At 40.6% G+C, this 25,580-nt stretch overlaps 2 protein-coding genes across 4 annotated transcripts in view; one reads left to right on the top strand and one right to left on the bottom strand.

Annotated features, from left to right (window-relative positions):
- Positions 1–1,979, bottom strand: part of LOC124719648 — a 46,619-nt gene extending 44,640 nt beyond the window's left edge. Inside the window, exon 1 of the mRNA XM_047244861.1 lies at positions 1,956–1,979. Coding sequence (XP_047100817.1) covers positions 1,956–1,979 — 24 coding nt within the window. The remainder of the gene's footprint in view (positions 1–1,955) is intronic.
- A 19,915-nt stretch (positions 1,980–21,894) lies between these two features.
- LOC124719941 (serine/threonine-protein kinase OSR1) overlaps positions 21,895–25,580 on the top strand; it is a 538,784-nt gene continuing 535,098 nt past the window's right edge. The window contains exon 1 of one of the 3 annotated variants that reach the window (XM_047245141.1): positions 21,895–22,799. In XM_047245141.1, coding sequence (XP_047101097.1) covers positions 22,756–22,799 — 44 coding nt within the window. In that variant the 5' untranslated portion in view covers positions 21,895–22,755. The remainder of the gene's footprint in view (positions 22,800–25,580) is intronic. The other 2 variants (XM_047245139.1, XM_047245142.1) reach the window with 2 other exon arrangements.

The following is a 25,580-nucleotide window of genomic DNA, read 5'->3' as shown; positions in this document are numbered from 1 at the left end:
TAAGTTATACTTCCTTCTAATTGCAATATCACGTAAACACAAAACATCACTTCACAATACAAAACATACTTGAAAACATCTTCGTCACATTTTATAAGCCAACTGCAATATGCATCTTTCCAACATGATGTCCAAGACTTGACTCTCTAACAAGTTAACAACTAACTAACTATCGCTTATGCGCCCAGAAATCAGAGTTACAAGTACGTCAAAGATCATAGTGACAAAAGAAATAATACACATAAGAATAATATCATTGCAATATAAACATATCGATGTATCAAAATACCACTACATTAATGAAATCAAATCTGAATGTTGTCTCAGAAATATGGTAAGTAGTTAACAGAAATACGGTAGAATATTGCTGGTATCGAGAGGTTCAGGTGAGGTGCCGTAATGGTTGCGTAATTCAAGTACCATTACAACCTTCAAGAAAGATTCTGACTAAAACAGCCGGAGACAGCGTTCATCTGAGTGTGAGTTTTGTGTACATAATTGTATGAATGAGTGTGTGTGCTCTTTGTTTCCTTTCTGAAGAAAGCTTTGGTTGAAAAATTACGGGATCACTCCTTTCGTCGTGCCTGCTACTGCTCGGCGCGTGAGTAGCAATCTATCCGTTTCAACGTATAGTTATTCCCCGATGAAGTTTGTTGTAAATAATCCACTGCACTTCAACAGGAACAATGATGCACATAATTACAATACCAGAAGAAAAATGACATTTGTTACGCTGCTTTAAGGTCGTCGGTAGTACAAACAGTGGTTCAGAATGCTGTAGCCAAAACTTTGGTCACGTACCCTTTGATATAAAATACCTGACAGACAGCAAAGTAAAATTTGAAACTAAACTGAAAACGTTTATCTCTGACAGCTCCTCCTATTCCGCAGAATATTATCTATTACTGTAATGTGTAAATGTTGATGGCTACGAGTTACTAACATCCGTCTGTCCTTAATTAAAAAACGAAAAAAGTAATAAATGATCAGCATGAAGGCATATTTGCAAAAAGAATGTTAATATACAGGGTCATTCAGAAGATACGCAAATATTTTAATATGTTATTCTGCAAGGAAACTAAAGAAAAAAGTTCATATAAACGTAGGTCCGCGAATGCTAGTTACGGATAACAAAAGATTTTGCGTGAAATTTAGCAACTTAGCTAATATGAAACCATCGCAAAACTGTAAGAGGGTAAAGTAAAGCACGATTTTCATTCATTTTGTTGTTATTGGTCTGGTGAATCTAATAAAACACGTCCCAGACCTATATCTGCATAGTTTTCCAGAACATCTAGAGAAGCAAAGAATTAATTTCGTAAAATTTTGAATTTATTAACTACTTGGCCCAATTTGTTTTTTAAATTCCAGACAATTGCACAAAGTTCTTAACATAAGTTGTAGAGAATTTAATTTTGGAAAAATGTTAGTAACAACGTAAACTGAAACTGTATGAATGTGTCAGATAATCTGCTTTTATTAATACAATAGCACACGTGAATTCACTTAAATACGGTGTTGTTATTATGTTATTTCACTGAACAATACAGAAAACTCGTTTCAAGGTTAGGAAGCGACTGAAATAACACACTAACTGTTGCCAACAATGACATAAAAGTTTCTACATTCTTAAAGGAAACAAAAGAAATTTACTTGTATCATAATCTTTGCTTCTCTGGATGTTCTGGAAAACTACTGCAGATACACGTCTGTGTCATGTTTTATTAGATTTGCCAGATCAATAACAACAAAATAAATGAAAATCATGCTTTACTTCAACCTCGTACAGTTTTGCGATGGCTTCATATTAGCAAAGTTGCTAATTTTCAGGCAAAATCTTTTATTAGTTGTAACTCCGTGACTAAACATTCGCGGACCTATGTTTATATGAACTTTTTCTTTAGTTTTACTTGTAGAATAACATATCAAAATGTTTGCATATCTTCCTGACTCACCTTGTATAATGACTCGTTCATCATTACGACTTCTGACGCAAACGAACATGGGACATGAAATCAACTAAGTATCTAACTACTGGTATATCACAATGCGGGGCATACGCTTATACAATTTGAAGACCTCAAAATGAAATTTAAAAGTAGAACAAAATAGACGATGAAGTAGACGTAAATTTCAGTTGTGCTATATTTGGTTACTCCTGAAAAACTGACGGAGTTACTGGCGAGAAATATTTCGGGGAAAGAAGCAAACAGGCTACTGTTGGAAAGGCAGCTCTACATCTTACACAGGTAAGGCTATAATTACTAAAAAAATTACTTACATACAACTTGAAGAAAATTCCCATTTTAGGGGTCTTCAGCGCTTGATACCATTCCTTATAGCATTCCACAATGCTGGAATTGTGGAATATATATATATATATATATATATATATATATATATATATATATATATATATATACGTAGCCTGTAAATTGCTATTATCATCACGCATCATAGGTCAGATTTCAAAGTGAGAAGATATGTAAACTATAGTGAGACTAATGCACTGACAATCTAAAAAAAAAAGAACTCTATTCCGCATGGAGGTATATTTCAGTGCATTTCCATTTCTATGACATTTCAATAATCGTTCACTTTGATCACATGCAGATGATGCAATAGCATGTTTTGCTTCTTTGCTCATTGAACACGTTTATGATTTAACAAAAGCACGCGTAGATCAGTTTTTTGCACATGTGGACAGTAAAAATGTTGTGCTTACGAGTTGAAAATGTGACGAACAAGAAGCGGTACCAATAAACAAACAAGCCTTGGTTTCAGGGTTACAGCTTCTTTTGCTATCGACACAAATACTGTAGAAATGGAAATAAGTGGATTATGAATCATGCTTTTGACATCACTTCCTTCTCTTCTTCGTTATTCGAAATATATCAGCATAAATCAGGTTACGTTAACGAGGACAAATGTGACGTATTACTACAGCAAATACGCATCAGAAAGAAAATCACGCGTACAGGCGACACATCAGTTGATCATTGATGCACGTCTTCTCGAAAGTGTGTGTGAATAAGCGATGAGGGGATCGAATCTGTAAAATGGAAGAAGGGTCACATGTCAGCCGCCCTTTTCACCGATGATCCAGGTGCGAGGGGAGTCGTTGAAAGCGCTCCGGAGAAAGTTCGAGAAATATTGTTGGTACTGCACAATGTCTGCCGTTAAGGTACAGCCAGAAATCGAGAGCCGATTTGTCACCGCCACCAAACAGGTATTGGGCTAGAATGAGATTTTTACTCTGCAGCGGAGTGTGCACTGATGTGAAACTTCCTGGCAGATTAAAACTGTGTGCCGGACCGAGACTCGAACTCGGGACCTATGCCTTTCGCAGGCAAGTGCTCTACCAACTCGGCTACCCAAGCGCAACTCACGCCCCGGCCTCACAACGTATTGGCAGAAGTAAAGCTGTGAGGACAGGGCGTGAGTCGTGCTTGGGTAGCTCAGTTGGTAGAGCACTTGCCCGCGAAAGGCATAGGTCCCGAGTTCGAGTCTCGGTCCGGCACACAGTTTTAATCTGCCAGGAAGTTACAGGTATTGGGCTGCATGCCCTCTAATCCAAGTCACTGAGGTCTTTGCACGCAGAAAATAGTCTACGTCTGGGAATAGAATGATTTTTGGGGTGATGCTGTCAGGAGTTACACCACTTGACCATTATGAACTCTAATGTCTAACACCTACACACAGGTACATCAGTTTCTTAATAGACGCGTAAAACTTCTCTTGCTGCTGTGTACATAGTTCCGCGTAGCCAGCGGGTTCACAACTTTCCCACTAGAGCGCGCCCCGCTAAGGACAACAGCGCAGGCGCTGCGCTCGACCATCTCCTCACTACGAGATGGCGCTGCCACAGAGACGGACCAAATTCTGTTTCCGCCGATCCGCATATTAATATGTAACGCAGCCAATGTAGATTGCTGCTAACGTAGAACCTTTTCTCCTCGCGGATCACACTCGGCAGTGATACCTGAACGCTCGAGGTATTATAACGAGTGTACAGACCTCCGATTAGTCAGTCTGCATTTGTCTGCGCCAGTCCGCCTTGGTCTGCATTAGTCTGTACCAGTCTATAGTCAAGTTTCAGTCTGCGCTTAATAAGCTTACCATATTCCTGCACATAGCCATGAAGAGAAATGTACAGATATGTTGTCAAGTATCAGAGATATGTGAGAATAAGATTAAGGTACCAAGACCAAAGGAACTTCAGATTGTCCATTGCAAACAGCATCCAGAATCAAGTTACGTAATATCTATGATTTTTATTATTTTAATAAATGTGTGTGAAAATTAATCAATTTCTGTTTAAAGTTGGTCACCGTCAATCTGCTACTCTAAGCGTGCAAGTGGCATTTCTATCGTCTGACCTAACGGCAGAAGATAAACACACCACGATAAGACCACGAGACATATTGCTGAGACTCGCCTACTTCGCTAGAGCAACAAGTGAAATAATCTGATGGTGTGTGTACCGAAGGTCTTACAGTACGCACACCGCACTTGCTATTTTTTTTCGGAATTGCCAGAGCAGTATACCTTAGTCCTTGCACATTGTGTTGTTTTAATCGCCTACGAAATGTGTACAAAGTTTGAAGCAAATCTTGTAAGTAGGCTGTTTAGGTTTTTTTATTGGTAAAGCCACGTAGCGCTCTGTACGAAAATCACTGGCTGTGCTGTGTGCAGTCTGTGGCTGGTTTGCATTGTTGTTGGCTATTGTAGTGTTGGGCAGTTGGCTGTTAACAGCGCGTAGCGTTGCGCAGTTGGAGGTGAGCCGCCAGCAGTGGTGGATGTGGGGAGAGAGATGGCGGAGTTTTGAGAGCGGATGATCTGGACGTGTGTCCATCACAGACAGTAAATTTGTAATATTGGATGTCATGAACTGCTATATATATTATGACTTATGAACACTATTAAGGTAAATACATTCTTTGTTCTCTATCACAATCTTTCTTTCGCTAACTATGCCTATCAGTAGTTGGTGCCTTCAGTAGTCTGAATCTTTTATTTAGCTGGCAGTAGTGGCGCTCGCTGTATTGCAGCAGTTCGAGTAATGAAGATTTTTGTGAGGTAAGTGATTTGTGAAAGGTATAGGTTAATGTTAGTCAGGGCCATTCTTTTGCAGGGATTTTTGAAAGTCAGATTGCGTTGCACTAAAAAAATATTGTGTGTCAGTTTAAGCCCAGTCACGTATAATTTTTCTAAGGGGATGTTTCAATGTGTGTTCAAAGAATCGCGGCCTTCCCCTGTTAGCTCCACAACGGACAGACGACGCAGACAGGTGAGTGCGCGATGGCGCGTCACATACTGTGCTACGTAAAAAGCGGCGACTGACACTGGCGTACGAGCTCTCCGTCCGAAACGTGCCACGCATCACACACTTGCTGCACGTTCTCGATAACGGCTCGTCTTTGAGCAAGCAGTCTGGAACGCTCTCCCGGAACTGGTTCGTAACCTCACAAGTCACTCCCTCGGACATACTGGGATGAAATTACAATGAAATGAACACCCTTAGCCGCTTACAGGCGTTGATGTACGTCAACGGGGACAGATGAAAATGTGTGCCCCGACTGGGACTCGAACCCAGGATCTCCTGCTTACAGGGTAGGCGCTCTATCCATTTTTTTTAAAGCCTAATGCTCTACCAACTTTTTTTTAAACTGTTTTTTTTGCTCTACCAACTTTTTTTTAGAAAGCCCCTTAATAAAAAAAAACCTAAGTGCCACCGCCACTTTTCATCCTATAACAAAAAAATCTGGTCCACTTCAGGCGTTGGCTCCTGGCTAAACCTACTCCAGAGAGCTGCCTATATACCAGGGGAAATCAAGGCTACGGCTATCCTTACAAACAACAAAACCTTCTTTTTTTTAATTTTATTTTTATTTTTTTATTTTGTTTTGTGTAGTTTTGTTGTGTATTTGATCAGAGGCCTTCTGCGCCCCGCTGGTAATATGTTCGAGTCACGTCTTCTCGAAATTGATGTGTTCCGTTAAATTGTTCAGAAATGTTCATTGGTTCAAACAGGAAACCTTCTTCTCTCTTGCCTTAACACATTCCAGCTGCGAGGTTCGAGAAAAATTGTCTGTATTTTGGGTGATGGACAACGACATAATGACGGTCATTGAAGTATGTCCAAAAATCGAGTGCAGAGTCTACAGTTTGTCCAACCAGGTAGTGAATGGCATGTCCGCGAATCCAATTCACAGCATTGGTCTTTGTCCGAGGAAAATAGTCACGTTCCGGAAATAATAATGAAAGGGGAGTAATCCGATCCGGAATGTCCCGCGTTAGAAGAGCCGCAATACGTCGAACCTAGTGCCAAACCTCCGCCGCCGGTCCGCAAACAAACCGATGTTCATCATTGTCTGGCACTCCACACGTGGAACATAGAGGTGATGTCCATGTGAGCCACCGAGCACACAGAGGATAGCGCGACTGCAGGGATTTATCTCTGGCGCGCCTCCCGCGAAACCCACATTCTCAACGTATTGTCCCGCACTACATGCTTAGTGCCCCCGCCCATTATACTCATTACTCGCGGCGCGTTGCCGATTCCCGTAAGTGTTCGGGCACTGTTCGTGCATTCGCACACAAGAAGAAGATGGTCAAGTGGCCGGTGAGCCTTAACTATATACATACTACGATGAGTCAAATGAAAAGCTTAAATATTTTTTTAAATATTATTTATTGTGCAGAAGTGGTACAAAGCTGTATCACTTTTCAACATAGATTTCCCCCACGCTCAATGCAAGTCCTCCAGCGCTTACAAAGTGCATAAATTCCTTTAGAAAAAAATTCTTCCGGTAGTCCGCGCAACCACTCGCGCACCGCGTGACGTACCTCTTCATCAGAACGGAACTTCTTCCCTCCCACTGCGTCTCTGAGTGGTCCAGACTCTAACAACCCCACCACAACAAAGGTCAAAATTTAATCATGATTGTGGTGTTGCTCACGCTGCTAAATACTGCATTTTCGGGCAACAACACTCATATTATGTGGCAGGTGACATTAGAGCACAGTTAATAAAGTCATTTCATGTAATAATGAATAAACTAGGCACTCATATTTTCGTGTTTCCCACGCTGGTCTCGTTGTAAAATCGTGGCTCAATCGTCGAAAATCTAAGTGGTGATGATTCCAAGCTCGGTTGCAAAGAGGCCTAGGTTTTATTCTGCTATATTCTAAAGTTTTCTAGATGCGCTTCACAAACCATTCTTCAAGATTAAACCTTTGAAAGTTAGCACAATGGTGATGTAAAAAATAATCAGCACTCCGAATTTAAGTTACACTTCCTTTTTATTGCTTTTGTTTGCAATATCGCATAACACACAAAACATCACTTCACAATACAAAACGTACTTGAAAATATCTTCTTTACTGTGAAAGTTCACATTTTATAAGCTGACGACAATATGCGTCTTTCCAACATGACGTCCAAGACTCAAGGTCCGACTCTCTAACTAACTAAAAATCGGTTACGCGCCCAAAAATCAAGAGTTACAAGTACGTCAAAGATCATAGTGATAAAAGAAAGAATATACAAAAGAATAATATCATTGCAACATAAACGTATCGATGTATCAAAATACCTCTACATTAATGAAATCAAATCTGAATGTTGTCTCATAAATATGTTAACTACTTTACAGAAAGTGAGGTGCCATAATGGTTGCGTAATTCAAGTACCATTACAAGATATATTGAAATCACTTGGGGCAAGGTCTGGTGAGTATGGTGGATGAGGAAGACACTCAAAATGCAGGTCTGTGATTGTTGTAACTGTTGTACGGGCAGTGTGGGGCCTTGCACTGTCATGTTGCAAAGGGACACCTGCTGACAGCAATCCACGTCGCTTTGAGTTGATTGCAGGCCGCAGATGATTTTTTTAGGAGATCTTTGTACGATGCACTGGTGACAATGGTCCCTCTAGGCATGTAATGCTCCAAAATGACGTCTCTTTCGTCCCAAAAGAGTCAGCATAACCTTCCCTGCTGATGGTTCTGTTCGAAACTTCTTTGGTTTTGGTGATGAGGAATGGCGCCATTCCTTGCTCGCTCTCTTCCTTTGCGGTTGGTGGAAGTGAATCCAGGTTTCGTCCCCAGTTGCAAGGAAGCCATCACCTTCTCGTTTAAAGCGCCGAAGAAATTCTTCACAAGCATCAACACGTCGTTCTCTCATTTCAGGAGCCAGCTGGCGTGGCACCCATCTTGCAGACACCTTGTGAAACTGCAGCACATCATCCACAATGTGGCGTGCTGACCCATGACTAAACTGTAAACATGCTGCAGTGTCATTCAGTGCCACTCGGCGGTTTTCCTTCACTATGGCTTCAACTGCTGCCATGTTCTGTGGAGTCACAACTCGTTGTGCCTGACCTGGACGAGGAGCATCTTCCACTGAAGTCTCACCATTTGCCAACTTCCTACTCCATTCGTAGACCTGCTGCCGTGACAAACATGCATCACCGTACTGAACCTTCATTCGTCGATGAATTTCAATAGGTTTCACACCTTCACTACGCAAAAGCCGAATAACAAAACGTTGTTCTTCCCTGGTGCAAGTCGCAAGTGGGGCGGCCATCTTTATACTGATATTGCCACGGTATGCGTGCATCTGCACTATGCTGCCACCTACAGGCCATACTGCAGTGTTTGTAGCACGCTTCCCAACTTACAGGATAACGGCACGAAATTTCGATTTGTTATTACAAATTTAAGATTTTCCTTTGAGTCACCCTCGTATGCACCTGCGGGGTGGCTCAAAAGGTCAGCTCCAGGATCTACATCTATATACACACACATATATATATATATATATATATATATATACTCTGCAAACCCCTGGAACTGCATGCCAGAGGGTACGTCCCATTGCAGCAATAGTTCGGCCTTTCCTATTCCATATCGACCTTGAGAAAAATTATTAACGTCTCCATGCGTGCTGCAGCTAATCCACGAGATGTGCAAGAAAGGCAGTGACGCTAATTTTTTATCTACCAAAGTTTTTATACACCAGCGGAATCTTTTTTTTGCCAATTATGGCAGTAGTGTTGATAGGCTTCAACTGGTAGGGCAACATTCTTATTAATTTTCTTCAGAGTCTCAAGATGATGTCTTCCTAAGATATTTTTCATCTTCGAGTAAACAAAACAGACACAATGACTCAGATCAGGTGAATGGGGGGGGGGGGGGGGCTTTGGAACAACGACGGGAATGCCTTCTGACAAGGGAACCTCCCCATCGCACCCCCTCAGATTTAGTTATAAGTTGGCACAGTGGATAGGCGTTGATAAGCTGAACACAGATCAATTGAGAAAACAGGAAGAAGTTGTGTGGAACTGTGAAAAAATAAGCAAAATATACAAACTGAGTAGTCCATGGGCGACATATGCAATATCATGGACAATGTACGCTCAGGAGCGCCGTGGTACGGTGGTAGCGTGAGCAGCTGCAGAACGAGAGGTCCTTGGTTCAAGTCTTCCCTCGAGTGAAAATTTTAGTTTCTTTATTTTTGCATAGTTATTATCTGTCCGCTCGTTCATTGACGTCTCTGTTCACTGTAATAAGTTTAGTTTCTGTGTTTTGCGACCGCATCGCAAAACCGTGCGATTAGTAGACGAAAGGACGTGCCTCTCCAATGGGAACCGAAAACATTTGATCGCAAGGTCATAGGTCAACCGATTCCTCCACAGGAAAACACGTCTGATATATTCTATACGACACTGGTGACGGCATGTGCGTCACATGACAGGAATATGTTGTCGACCCACCTAACTTGTACACTTGGCGAATGGGTAAAATGATTCTTCTACCTTGCCCGATTTAGGTTTTCTTGTGGATGTGATAATCACTCCCAAAAAAGTGATGAAAACATAAGAGTTTGTCACATAAACTGAAAATAAGAAGTTAAAGTTTTCACTCGATGGAGGATTTGAACTAAGGACCTTTCGTTCGGCAGCTGCTCACGTTACCACGAGACCACGGCGCTCCTGCGTTTTCAGTCTCCTTGATGTTGCGTATCTTCCCATAAACTACTCAGTTTGTATATTTTGTTTACTTTTTCACAGTTCCACACAACTTCTTCCTGTTTTCTCGATTGATCTGTGTTCAGTTTTTCAAGGCCTATCCACTGTGCCAACTTATAACTAAATCTGAGGGGGGTGCGATGGGGAGGTTCCGTTGTGAGGTCAAAAATACGTTGATGTAAATGGCCATGTAACATTGGGTGTTGTCATGTCCACACGTCTACAATGTCCAGTCTCACTTGATTCACGCTTTTCCTGAGACTTTCAGGGACATCTATGTAAAACACTTCAGTGACAGTTTGTCGTCGAGGAACAAATTCTTTGTGCACAATACCCCTACTGTTAAAAAAGCAAATCAGCATTGTTTTGATTTGCTTATTCGAGTTTTTTTCGGCCGAGAAAATGTATCAGTGTGCCAGCCCTCACTTTGACTTTTCCATCGGTTTTTGAAATCTCTGGCAGAGGTTCATTTTCAACGAGTTCTCGGCCTCTCGAAAACGATTTGTGCCAGGGAAAAAACTTGTGTCCTTGACAAAGGATGATCCCCACTGGCCATTCTCTCCGAGTTTAACACAAAAATTGATAGCCTAACGCTGCTCTAACTTCCGCTGTTACATTTTCGTAGCATACAACGAAAACTTCACTGATGACGCTCTCAAAAATCACGTGGTGGCTGTATGGAGCGTTAGAGACGATGAACCCACTGTCTACACAGGTAGAGAAACACAGCATTGCAAGATGCCTTGCAGTGTTGTCAGTCTCATTACTTTCCTCACACACATCCTAACCTTGTCCTCACGATCACTATGTGAGTGATGTTTAGGGTGTCGTATTATAGCCGGCCGAAGTGGCCGTGCGGTTAAAGGCGCAGCCGGCGCGGTATCTCAGCGTGTTCGGTCAGAGGGTTAGCAGCCCCCTGTAACAAAAAAACTGAGTTAATCGATCAACAACGAACTTAAAACGGATGTCGTACGACGTCCGCCCCGAGCAGACGCAACGAACGAAGTCGAACAAAATGAGATTTTAAAAAAAAAAAAAAAAAAAAGAAAAGGCGCTGCAGCCTGAAACCGCGAGACCGCTACGGTCGCAGGTTCGAATCCTGCCTGGGGCATGGATGTTTGTGATGTCCTTAGGTTAGTTAGGTTTAACTAGTTCTAAGTTCTAGGGGACTAATGACCTCAGCGGTTGAGTCCCATAGTGCTCAGAGCCATTTGAATTTTTTGTTGTATTATATTCCTGTTATCGTACAATGAAGAGCCAAAGAAACTGGTACATCTGCCTAACATCGTGTACGGCTCCCGCAAGTGCTGCAACACGACGTTGCATGGACTCAACTAATGTCTGAAGTAGTGCTGAAGGGAACTGACACCATGAATCCTGCAAAATGGTTCAAATGGCTCTGAGCTCTATGGGATTTAACATCTGAGGTCATCAGTCCCCTAGAACTTAGAACTACTTAAACCTAACTAACCTAAGGACATCACACTCATCCATTCCCGAGGCACGATTCGAACTTGCGACCGTAGCAGTCGCGCGGTTCCGGACTGAAGTACCTACAGCCGCTCGTCCACCGCGGCCGGCATGAATCCTGCGGGACTGTCCATAAATTCGTAAGAGTACGACGCGTGGAGACCTCTTCTGAACAGCACGTTGCAAGGCACTCTAGATATACTCAATAATGTCCATGTCTGGGGAGTCCGGAGGGCAGTGTTTAAACTCACAATTGAAAGAAAATCAGCTCTCGGTCACTATTTTTAACAAATTAACCTGGTTTCGACACTGCTAGGAGTGTCTTCCTCAGAATTTAAATCAAAGAATGGTCTAAATTCTATAACTTGGGCACAGAGTTATGACTAAAAACGTATGATAGAATGTAAGTAAGGAATCGTCGTCAAATACTGGCAGTTCGATTCCGTACTTATATTCTATCATACGTTTTTAGTCATAACTCTCTGACCCTGTTATAGAATATAGACCATTCTTTGATTTAAATTCTGAGGAAGACACTCCTAGCAGTGTCGAAACCAGGTTAATTTGTTGAAAATAGTGACCGAGGGCTGATTTTCTTTCAATTGTAACTATTCACGGTCTCTGAACGTGCAGCCATGTACAAGATTCCGTTTAAACTCAGAAGAGTGTTCCCGGAGCCACTCCGTAGCAATTCTGGTGTGTCCTGCTGAAATTACCCAAGTCCGCCGGAATGCACAATGGACACGAATGCATGCAGGTGATCAGACAGAATGCTGTCAGAGTCGTATCTAGACCTATCAGGGGTCCCCATAACTGCACACGCCCCACACCATTACAGAGCCTCCACCAGCTTGAACAGTCCGCTGCCCACATGCAGGGACCATGGATTTATGAGGTTGTCTCCATACCCGTACGCGTCCATCCGCTCCATACAATTTGAAACGAAGCTCGTCCGACCAGTCATGAACAATGTCAGTGTTGACGGGTCCAGGTGATGCGCAAAGCTTTGTGTCGTGCAGTCATAAAGGGTACACGAGTAGGCCTTCGGCTCCGAAAGCCCATATCGATGATGTTTCGTTGAATGGTTCGCTCACTGACACTTGCTGATTGCCCAGCACAGAAATCTGCAGCAGTTTGCGGAAGGGTTGCACTTCTGTCACGTTGAACGATTCTCTTCAGTCGTCGTTGGTCCCTTTCTTGCAGGATCCTTTTCCGGCCGCAGCGATGTCGGAGATTTGATGTTTTACCAGATTCCTGATATCTACGGTACACTCGTGAAATGGTCGTACGGGAAAATCCCCACTTCATCGCTACTTCGGAGATGCTGTGTCCCATCGGTCGTCCGCCGACTGTAACACCACGTTCAAAGTCAGCTACGTTAGGCCGCCCTGGCAGCTGAGTGGTTAGCGCAACAGAATGTCAAGCCTAAGGGCCTGGGTTCGATTCCCGGCTCAGCGACTGGGTGTTGTGTTGTCCCAATCATCATCATTTCATCCCCATCGACGCGCAACTCGCCGAAGTGGCGACAAATCGAAAGACTTGCACCTTGCGAACGGTCTACCCGACGGGAGGCCCTAGTCACTCGACATTTACTTATAGCTCACTTAAATCCTGATACCCTGCCATTGCAGGAGCAGAAAGCGATCTAACAACTGCGCCAGACACTTGTACACAGGCGTTGCCGACCGCAGCGCCGTATTCTGCCTGTTTACATATCTCTGTATTTGAATACACGCCTACACCAGTTTCTTTGTCGCCTCAGTGTAGAACGTGCATCCATTTCGGGAACCGACGATATTCCGGTAATCGAATACCCACATTTAGCCGGCCGGAGTGGCCGAGCGGTTCTACGCGCTTCAGTCTGGAACCGCGCGACCGCTACGGTCGCAGGTTCGAACCCTGCCTCGGGCATGGATGTGTCTGATGTCCTTAAGTTTAAGTTGTTGTAAGCGTAGGGGACTGATGACATCAGATGTTGAGTCCCATAGTGCTCAGAGCCATTATCCACATTTATTCTGGCGAGATATCGCTCCTAGGGATTGCAAAACTTTCGAGTATATTTTAATTTCAAGTGTGAAGTCGGACAACAAACGACAAAAGTATCTTTTTCGTGTGATTTAATTATAAATTAACACTTTTCAGACTTTTTTCTTTTTCATATACTGTGAAACCTTACTTCTTGCCAAATTTCATGATTCTTTGTCAAGGGGAAGTAGCCCATAGGTTTTAAATGAGTGTGTTTGCGAGTATCAAAACATGTGACATAAATGACCGTCTCTTTTGACTGACTTGTAAGCTTAACATTTTTACATCTCCAAAGACTTAGGTGCGTGACATAAATGTGAACTTGACACGTGTATCATTTCCTGAGAAAAAGGAGGCTTAAGGAGACCACCCTGTGGTTCAGGGCCAAAAAAATCGATTTTCTGATTTCATCATATTTCGATAAATTAAGGTTTTATTTAAGTACTCTGAAGAGGATTCTGATGCAAAAATTTTTTTAGTGCATTTAAAGAGCATTTTCCTACCCCGTGTGTTTATGTTCCACGCCCACTTTTCTGTCACCCACTTTTCTGCATATATTTTAGATCTTTATATCCCCTGGTGCTACAGAAGAGTGCTGAAGATTAGATGGGTCGATCACATAACTAATGAGGAGGTATTCAATAGAATTGGGTAGAAGAGGAGTTTGTGGCACAACTTGACTAGAAGAAGGGATCGGTTGGTAGGACATGTTTTGAGGCATCGAGGGATCACATATTTAGCATTGGAGGGCAGCGTGGAGGGTAAAAATCGTAGAGGGAGGTGAATACACTAAGCAGATTCAGGAGGATGTAGGCTGCAGTACGTACTGGGAGATGAAGAAGCTTGCACAGGATAGAGTAGCATGGAGAGCTGCATCAAACCAGTCTCAGGACTGAAGACCACAACAACAACAATCCCTGCATTCCACGTTAGGGATTTTATTTTTACTCCCGAGTGTGTTGGCTATCCTTGGAATTCAACGGTCGGCATTCTTTTGTTTCTGCTGTTCGTAAACAACACGCTTTCAAACACGCAGTTAGTTTTGTTCAAGTGTGATTGCGAGTAGTTGTTATAGAAAACTTGCAGATATACTATGGGCAGGCAATTAGGAGAAATTAAGAAAACCTGGAGGCAATGAACAGAGATGTTTGGGCCATATTCTTCCATAAGCCTGGTCATGGATTGTGTCCATCAGGAGAAAATTCGTGGTGCAAATACAATAGGGCTCAGGCAACTGGAGAATCTTATTCTCACCAGTATTCTCTTCCTGCTGCTGTTATTACAGCAATTAAACCTATTTTCAGAGACTTGGCTCGTCCTGCTCTTCTAAGGAAATGTCTGCATGGGCAGACACAGAACCCAAAATGAATGTTCCAACAGCATAATTGTAACTGCCTTACTAAAACTGTATTTGTAGGCATGCATACAATGAAGCTAGGAGTTCATGACGCTGTTATTACATTCAGTTGTGGTAATATTGGAAAATGTTGGGTACTGAGAAAGCTGGGAATTAATCCTAGTGAAAATATGATCACTGGGCTGCAACATTGCGATAAAATGATGATAGCCGATGCAGACAGGTCTGCATCTAATCTGGCCAATAAAGCAAGACAAACATCCAGGAAGGTGAAAAAGAAGCTGGAATATCTGCTAGAGGCCAAAGAAGGGCCATCATATGTAGCAGGACAGTTTTAATTAACTGTAACTAACAAATTTCAAAACCTTTTTCCTTTAAAGTCAATTTTCCGCAAACTAAAATTTTCAGTACATATGCCCCATTATATCAGAAACTATCTATGATAGTTTCTGAAATGAATGAAATTTTCAGAGATTCTGCAGAACATAAAAAGCCACCTCCGGCACAACATTACATACCCATTAGAAAGTTCACAAAAAAAAATTCTGCAGAAAACTTAATAATTTTTGTTGATAAATTTAAAAAAGTATTTCTTAAAAACTATAAAATGGATAAAGTAGATTTTAGTACAGTTGACTCTATTAGCTTCATGTAATATACAGTAAAAATATTAAGGTCCTGCATCAAATACCTTTTTCAGAAATGGGTAAAATACTTGCCTAGATTAACATGGGTTAGATAGGCAGGGTGTTGTCCCCTTAACAGACGGACGGACACTTGGTGACTCAGATAACAATTTTTTTCGTGTGATATAATTACAAATCAACAATTTCGTAGTTTTCCCTTTATTCGTACTGCAAAACCTTCTTGCCAAATTTCATGATTCTAGACCAACGAGAAGTGCACTGTACCTTTTGATGAGTGGGTTTGCGAGTATCAAGATATGTGACATAAGTGGCTATGTCTTTTGATTAGATTGACTTAAAGTTTCCCCCTTTTCTACATCCCCAAGGGATCGTAGACCTTAACATGTGGCATAAACTTCAACATATTTTTGAACAGTCGGAAAGGTAGACAGACGGACAGACAAACAGACATCAAAAGTGATCCTGTAACCTTTCCGTGTTTACCGACTGCGATGCGGAACCTTAAAACAGATACTATTGAGCGAAAATTTATTACTTGCAACTTTCATATTATGACAAGTGGAGCAGATTTCGAATATTTAAAATTTGTATCCTGCGTTGCATCTCGTACACTGGACGACATTACGGAAATATGTGAAGCAACAGATGAAACATTAACAAACAATATTACTTTTTCGAACTCTCGCTTGTACGAGGCGTGTTTTTTAAGTAAGCACCGTTTTGAAATTTAAAAAAGACGTGCTAAGATATCTCAATAATTTTATTTTTACATGAAAGCCTGTACCTCACCCTACTTTTCTACATAATTTCCGTCAATATTGAGGCACTTGTCACAACGTTGTACCAGTCTGCATAGAAGTCTGCCGCCTGACTTGTTAACCACTGCATCACCATCGTTTTGACTTCGTCATCGTCTCGAAGACGCTGACCGCCCAGGTGTTTCTTCAAGTGCAGGAACAGATGGTAGTCACTGGGCGCAAGATCGGGGCTGTACGGAGGATGATCTAGAGTTTCCCATCGGAAAGATGTGATGAGATCTTTGGTGTGATTGGCCACATGCGGACGGGCATTGTCTTGCAGCAAAACGATGTCCTTGCTCAACTGCCACGGACTATTGTTTTGATTCTGGTGTGGCGTAGCCACCCGTGTTTCATCGCCCGTAACAATTTGGCTTAAGAAATCGTCACCATCGTTGTGGTACCGCTCAAGGAAAGTCAAAGCAATGTCTCAACGTTTGGTTTTGTGCACATCCGTCAACATTTTCGGTATCCAACGTGCGCACAATTTTCGGTAATTCAAGTGCTCGGTCACAATGCCACACAAAACACTACGAGAAACATTAGGAAAGTCATCCCGCAAGGTGGAAATCGTATAGCGTCTGTTTTCTCTCACGTTATTGTCCACTTCCTGGACCAAACTTTCATTAACAACGGAAGGACGCCCACTCCGTTGTTCATTGTGCACATTTGTGCGGCCATCTTTAAGTGCTCTCACCCACATTCTTAACATTCCATCACTCATATTTTCTTTGTCCGTAAACTGCATAGATCTCACGATGAATATCGATTGCTTTTAGGCCTTTACCACTGAGAAATCTTATAACAGCCCGTACTTCACAGCCGGCAGGACTCACGATAATCGGAGGCACCTTAAACACTCAGTACACAAAGTAAACAAGGAAGAGTCAGACTGTAATGGTGTCAGTGTGTAGATTAAGGTACAGGCTTTCATGTAAAAATAAAATTATTAAGATATCTTAGCACGTCTTTTTTAAATTTCAAAACGGTGCTTACTTAAAAAACGCCTTGTACGTCGTACGTAGAATATTGATTTTATTGTTTGTATAGGAAAGACTAACACCCCTCTGATTTTGGCAATGGCTTGTGATCTTTTTTCTTTTTCTTTATATAATTCTTTTATCTTAGTTTCTACAATTGTGGAACCTCGCGATACGAATAGATAACTACAATAAGAAGTCGGTTTTCGTCATAATGTGGAGCGAAAGACTAACATTCGTAGAATCAGTCATCTTCCAAATTTGTCACGCTATTGATTTCTGTTTGTGACTCGCTTGCTGAAACGGACAAACGGTTTGTCAAATCGGCCGTCATTCTAAATTCTCTCAAACACCTCACACACGGCTTTAATTGACAAACGCGACAAACAGAGCTACATTCTATAAAATAATTTGACAAACACACGATGTTTGACAAACTGTATCATCATCTACGAGAATGTTTAGAATGCAGGTTGCTCAAGAGTCGCCAGATGAAGTTAAACAGGGTTCCAGAACTACTCAAACTTGTCACAACAGGTGATGAAATATGGGTTTTGGGGAAAGACAAGACAAAGACAAACTCCCGTGCGGTAAAAGGTAGGAACCTTCACTAGCAATAATAATCTCAGAAACACGTATAGTACGGTAAGCTAGGATTTCCCTAGTTTCAAAGGATTCCAAACCTGCTCTTCCTGCATTGTTACAAGCAACGAAAGCTACAGTTATCCATCCGTTACCCAAACTGGAAGAAGAAGAAACTTTCATTAAAGAAAAATTTAACTTGGCACCACAAAAGAAAGTAGGTCCATGAATAAGAACAAATTGAGTAGTTTTACCTACTCCTCCTACTTCATTCTTTTTACCCTTCGCAGAAGATGTCGAAGCACCAAGAGTGCCGTCCACATTGACAAGTGATTTGTAAACCAGCATTCGCCGGCGACGACGAAAACAACGTTTACGCGCATTCGCTCGGTTTGAGTGAATAGCCACTGAGGCACTGCTTCTTACAATGATGCGTTTGACGTCGAAACTAAGGCTCCACCGTCCAAGTAGAAGTATTCTGTATCGCCAGGTGCGGTCAAATGTGAAGGATACGCTCATTGTATTAAGTGATTTTAACGGTATAGTACACCAGGAGTTCTTGCCACATCGTCGAGCGATCAGTAAGAAGTACTGCATACAAACTCAATGCCGTTTGCGTGAAGCAATCAGAAGAAAAAGCCCGGATTCGTGGCGAAACAATTCATGGCTTTTGCAGAACGATAACACACCTACTGACATTTCGTTGCTTGTACGCGATGTTTCTGCCGAAAACAATTCTTTAATGATGCTCCAGCCTCCATATTCGCCAGACATCGTCCCATGTCATTTCTCACCTCCCATAAATAACGAAAATCTTAAAGAGCGTACACAACATTAAAAACTTATCACCGAGAGAGTTACAAATTATATAAAAGATGAAGTTCCGGAAGTTTTTCAGTATAAGAAAAGTGCTGGCCTCTAATGGGGACCGTTTTGAAGTGGGTGACACTGAGGTAGCCGAATAAATGAAGTTCTTTCCAAAAAACGCAGATATTTCCCTTATCTATCCAACACACCTCATTCGAAAGAGGACCCAACAACTAATGTAAACAACACCACTTATATAAATGGTGATTGACTCATGGTAACTTTGAGGCAGGACCTACGAAAATTGGTATTTGGTTCCTCGATCAGAATCAAAAAAAATCGTATTTCAGCATTTTTTTTAAATTTAATCCTTATGAGAGCGAAATAATGGGTGAAAGTTTTTTTAACATACCATTATTGCAGAACTGCTAAAATCTACATCTATGAAAATTGTTATTCGACTTTTCGGTTACAAATAAAAATAATACGTATTTCAGTGTTTTTGGAAATTCATCCGCTAAGGATGAACGTTTTTATGGAATTATTTCATTACGCAAGCAATTTTGAAGCTAAATCAATGAAAATTTGTGTTTGGCTTCTCTGTTAGAAATTCATTGTTCATGGAATTTCAATCCCTAAGGGGGTGAATCAGGACAAGAACGATTCATTGAATTATCATCGCCAAAGCCTAACCGCTAAGGACAGGAACTTGAAATCTGAAGAGGGTGCAGGCATCGTTTAAGAAGGATTTGTTCGAAATACCGCTCCCAAGAGAGTAAACAGGTTACATATAGAGAAACATATGTTAGCGGATGAAAGTTTATATGTAAATGTCGTCTCAAGAAGGCAAAAGACATGATTAACAAAAAAAGTTGGACTCATTCTATCAGAATCGCTTTTTTGGGCAGAAGTACATTCGGAGGAGACCATGCTTCTATGGCCATAATTAGCGTGAATAGTTTAGAAAGTGTTGTAATTTGTGAACGACATAAAAATTCCATTAAAGAAAAACAAAATAAGCCTGTGCTGAACATATACTGTATTCTACGAGCCTCAAGCATCAGGCGCTAAGCTAGTACAATATAAACGTGAATAACATTCTGAAGATGTGCCTTTCGGTTCGAAACCGATAACGGCGCTATTCGTGTGAATAAATATCATTATTGACTGTGGCCTTGCAAGAATCAGCTTGTGTTTTCTATACAACGGCGATGTCAAAAAGATCTATTTTCGACAGAATAGCGCGAAGACAGTTTTTGTTCAAAGCGCAATCAGTTCTTAGGTACTATATTTTATTTGTGAGAATAATGTACAGAAATACTGTATGAAGTTTTTAGTTAGTACAACTATAACCAACAAATACCGCTTCACGTATCTTTGAAATTTTGGAACTGTAGAGGTAAGCACGTCTGGGCACAAAGATCAAGCGCTATCTCCAAATGCATGTTTGAAAAGACTGGGTCAAGTCTAGGGACATGAAACAGAGTACCGAGAATGCAATGGCTCTGAAAAAGTGTTTCGTGAAAAAATGGCACTTACGTTTTTCTACTTCCACTCCTTAGTCCTTGTGCGCTCATAGTTACGTGTGTGTGTGTGTGTGAGTGAGTGTGTGTGTGTTTGTGGGTGTGTGTGTGTATGTTTGTGCGCGCACGAGGTTGTGTGTGTGTGAGAGAGAGAGTGAATGAGGTTGTGTATAATAATAACAAGTTAATAATATGCTGTTTAACAATATGTGTTTAGTAAGTTGTTAAAGAAAAAGAGTTACTCCTCAAGTGCCATTTAACACTGGCAATAAGAACGCATTTCCTATAACGAGTACTGCCAAGCGAGGAGGTGAGTACGTGGCGATCATAAAAAATTTTAAAAAGCAAATTTTACTAATTATTATGAATTTTTGTTAACAGAATCTTTTTTAAATAGTTACTTATGTATAAGAAGGGTCCTGCACCTGAAAATATCTTTTAGTATAATCTTAACTGTACTAACACATTCTCCGTAATGTGTACTCGATGACCACCATAAATAAATTTTAAAAAATACAAATTTCATTCACTGCAATTGATTTTTACTCACAACATACTTCTTAATGATATATAGATATGTAAGAAGGATCTTGAACATGATAACAAGAAAATGACATTTGTTGCAAAAAGTCACATTCACTACTAAGACCAAAGTTTTTGAGCTACGTTTTACCGAAAAATTCAAAACAGTAATGGAGACTGGTAGAACAAACAATTTTTTTTCAGAATTTGAAAATAATAAAACACATCACCAGATTACTACGTTTCCAAAAGGTGATCTTGCGAGGGTTAATATTCGGGAGAAAAAAAAAAAATCCACGAAGATAGCGAGGTGCAATTGTTCTCGCCGTGGCCTTGTGGAACTTACTAGATCTAAAAAGCCGTCGCCGAGGTGCCACACACGGCTTCCTCTACTTCAGGCAATTAACCGACGTTGACCCTGAAGGTCAGTTGAATGGGGCCCTCCGTCAGTGTATGTGCTCCGTAGCCAGTGCGAGGGGACCGGGCGGCCGTGGTGGGGGCAGACAAAACACTCACGCCGACCGGCGCGCCGTCAGTTGTCTTCCGTCCGCGGTTGTAGACAAGTGACGGTTTGCCTGAGCGTCTACTGCAGTTCGCGAACAATCACGTCGCTGTCTCCCCGAGGGTTCAAGTCATATGCGCGAAGCCGTGTGTGACAGAAGTCGTTCTAAACTTTTGCCTTCGTAGCTCCTACCGGAAAAAAAGTGCTGGAAATTCAGAATATATCTTAATTAAAATTGCCGCAGGATCAACTACAATAATCTCCCTCCTCATTTTTTATTTAAAAATTTAGACGATAATTTTTTTTCAGATATCTGTTTTAATACATTCAAAGTAAGACATTTTTGTTCATTTCCTCAGAGTGGACCGGCAAAGAAAAACATAGTGTGTAAACATACTGCCACAGATGTATCTTTTCCCACGACTTCAAGAAAATTTTCTCTTGCCCCACTTAAATACGAAAATTACGTGTGTGGATTTGCAACCTTCTTTTTTTATCTTTTTGTTTTAAAGATTCTTGTGCAACAGCACTGCCGGCAGAGTACGAGTTCTTTTTTTTTTTTTTTTTTTTTTTTGCGCGAACTAATTATCACCGCTTATAAAGTCGATCTCTGAAGAGAAAAACAGAGTAGAATTTATTCCTTGTTATCGCAAGGAGGAACTTACCGCATGGAAAGAGGAAAAACTTTTATAGTGAGGGCACTGAATTGCAGAAGTAGCTGTTTCAAACAGACAAACATTGCTTCTTCGTGCGCTTTCCTCTACACGCTCACGTGAATCCAGTGATCAGAGACGTATTTTTAGCATACGCTGACATATTTCCATAAATTCAGTAATATGCATTCAATAGAGTAATAATCTCCGCGGCTTTGTTAACGCTACCCACATTTATTCGCCAGGGCGTATATTTGACACAAACAATTTTACGTAGGTAAATTTCTTCTGTCTTGATTGAATAACGTTATTCAAACAGAGGAAACTGACATACGAATGACAATCTGGCGGCAGTAAAAGTGAATAACGATCGAAACGGTTTTGTAATTGCCGTTCCAAATTTCGGCCTCTTCTTAACGATAAAGTTGCAGTCGTTATTTTGTAGCTGCTCGGTTACTTCCCCACAGACATTAGCTTTTTAATAAGGCTCAAAGAGTTTACCAGTTCGCCGCTGCAGATATACAGGTGCGAACTATTAAGTTCCTTGACCTAATATCGCAGTCACAGGACACATCATTATCTCTGCTTCCCATCCCCTCCACGTGTGGACCAATCAGAGAGGAAACCTCTGGTGACAGAGGGGCCAAAGAATTTCTCGTGGGAGTTGCTTGCTGGACGTCATCTCAAGCGCATTGTCCCAGGACAGATTTTTATTTTTCGGTCTTCTGCTTTAGTTTCGGTAACAGTGCGGTTAACATTTGCTTCTCTGGGGGCACCCACTGGAAGGCAAACTGGTGTTATCTCTGGTTAATGTTATACCGAGAAAATTGGCGGAAAACGACAAGGAGAAGAAGAAAATGTCAACAACAGACATCGTGAAGATGCCCTTCCTCGCCACAAGGTAAGACAATGACAACAAAAATAAATATAGAAAATGAAAAACACTAATTTTTTTCTCCTGTATAGTATGCCAGCTTTATTTCCAGTTAGAAAGTTATTCGAGACCTACTAATTTTTCTAGTTTCTCTTATGTACCACTTGAGGAATGGAGCAGACACATATAAGACAAACATTAACGATTAACGAGATTGCCTTAATAATCTACTTAGTTTCTGTATAGTCAAAATGACACTTAAAATTTTTCTGGTAGATTTGAAAGCTTTTTTTTCTCCTCTAACATCTACCTTATACAGGTAAAATTGACAAAGTTATTTAGAAAAATTCATTTGCTTTCCAGAAACCATACAATTTTAGTCTCTTTCTGTCTCTCAATAATTTTCCAAACTTGTTTGACTATCCAGCTTTTACTCAGTCAGCGCTATTCCTTATCGTTTCTGCAAAGTGTGCATTAATATTGCAGCAGTTAAACTTCACGGATAGGGACTATCTCAAACACATTTCTGTTCAAATCAAACATTTTCCAGAAATATTGAACTAGTACATTATCTTTTCAGTTCTTTGAATTTATGCGAAAATCTGCACCAAAAATTAGTACAGTGCCAGATTTTAAAATCAGCTGTAATTTATTTGTTTATTCAATTCATAAACTTGAAGAAACGTGTGTATTCTATAGGGCTTCGTTTTGGTGAATAAATTGAGCTACATCTCACACTTGTAATATGTTTTTCTTCATTCTTTCCTCTCAGCTTATTTTTAGACAACTGAATGAAAAGATGTACCATATTGTCACTACCACAACTACAGTGTTCCATTTTATGTAGTTATGTTTCCTTCTGGTCGAATGTTAAGTGACTGATCAAAACTATATGGATACAGAAAGTGTGTGATTAGTTTAAAAAAAAAACACCTCTGGAGGTAAAACATAGAATGAGGGGAGTGACATACAGGCATGTTGAAAGAAATGTTTGATAATCTTATAATTCTTCTTTGAAAATGGCAGTCACAGATTTTAGGAGAACAATTGTAATATTACTTTTTCTTTTATCTTTGATTTAATAAATATTGCTATAATACACATATTACAGAAGGTAATTCGAAATTCTGCATAGACAAACTAGTACAAAAATCTGTTGTATGAGGATAAACATAAACTATAACAGCTAATAGTAAAATCAGCATCATAAAGTCGTGTAACAGTGGGTATAGCAGTAACTGTGTGTGACTGAAGTTAAAACACTCGCAATGTACGTTACGGCAGGGGTGAAACACAACTCAAACTGCCGTGAATATGTCATGTCTGATAGAATATTTAGTAACATCAGTCAGATTTACTAAATACCTCCAAATTCAAAGATGCTTATATGTGAATAATCGGAGGTAGTATCACATAGGATAATGATAAAATGCCCCATTTTGCAATATTGAGTTTGATAAAACAATAAATTTGATAAAACAGAATTGTTTGTCATCACTGTTTTAAGCTTCTAGTGCTAATATGTGGTTGCTTTTGTACTGTGGCCGAGATACGATACTCATATCCACCATAACGTACATCTACATATTTTTGTAACTTTGGGAATAGACTAGCACTTGCAAATGATAATACTACCATGAATATGTCACACCTGATTGAATATTTAGTAATATCAAAAGAAATCTTAAAAAATTCTCGTCTGACTGAAGACAAGCAGAGAAGTATAAAATTACGCTCTTACTGAATCGTAAAATGTCGTACCTTTTGACTGCTGGATTAATGAGCTACATCTAGAGTCAATTGTGGCATGCAAAAATTTTGGACCTACAGTGTGTACATATACAAAGTGGAATGACTACGTAGTCTCCATTGTAGGTCAAGAAAATAGCAGGCTGTGGTTCATCGGTGAGATATTGGCAAACTGGAATTTGCTATAAAAGCTATTACATGAAAAATACTTCCCTGGCCCATACTTAAATGCTGGTCAAGTGTATGTGAACTAAACCAGATCAAGTTAACAAGGGGCATTGGGTATGCACAACAAAGGATGGAGTGAATGCTGCTACTGTTGTTTGATTCTTAAGAATGCCATTATAATAAGTATAAGTGAAATTTATTTGTATTTGACGACTAGTTTCTTATGTTTTGCAAGCTGATTGTCATGTTGTTTCATTGATTTGCTCCAATAGTTCGTTAATTGCCATAATTTAAAGATTTTTTATGCGCCAAGAAATGAATTTGACGAGAGAACACATCCTGGCTGTGATTTTTTCGAGATTTTAAATCGTCATTAACGCATAAACAGTGCAAAGATAGGCTTTGAAATGCATTTGACGAAGAATTCCGACTAAGACAACGATATATAATTGGTACAGCGAATTTAAAAGAGATCGGTTTTTTCTTTGTGATGAATTTCGTGAATAATGTCCAATGACTGCTGTTATCGATGAAAATATTGCCTCTGTTTGAGCAATGCCTGAAGGGCATCGATGAAAATTTTATGAATTTATTAGGATCACATTGGAAATTGGCACGAGTCAAAACTAAGACAATAACGGAAATGAGCAAAATTTGTTGTCGATGGATTCCATATAAAGCAACTCTCATTCCGAAACAATGACGCGTTGACTGGTGGAGAATACTGGAAAAAATTCCAAGACGGCAATTCAGATTTGATTTGGTGATCATTCTTGGATTAATTGTTATGGTCCTGAAAAGAAAAGTCAACTGGTTCAATGAATTATTCGACAGAACCTAGGACTGCAAAAGTCCGACAAATTCGCAGAGCTGGCAAAAAGACGTTTGCTA

This window comes from Schistocerca piceifrons, chromosome 11, assembly GCF_021461385.2.
Source record: "Schistocerca piceifrons isolate TAMUIC-IGC-003096 chromosome 11, iqSchPice1.1, whole genome shotgun sequence".
In the NCBI taxonomy this organism is placed as follows: Eukaryota; Metazoa; Arthropoda; class Insecta; order Orthoptera; family Acrididae; genus Schistocerca; species Schistocerca piceifrons.
The sequence above is the reverse complement of the archived record's forward strand: the minus strand, read 5'-3'. Positions and strand labels throughout refer to the sequence as shown.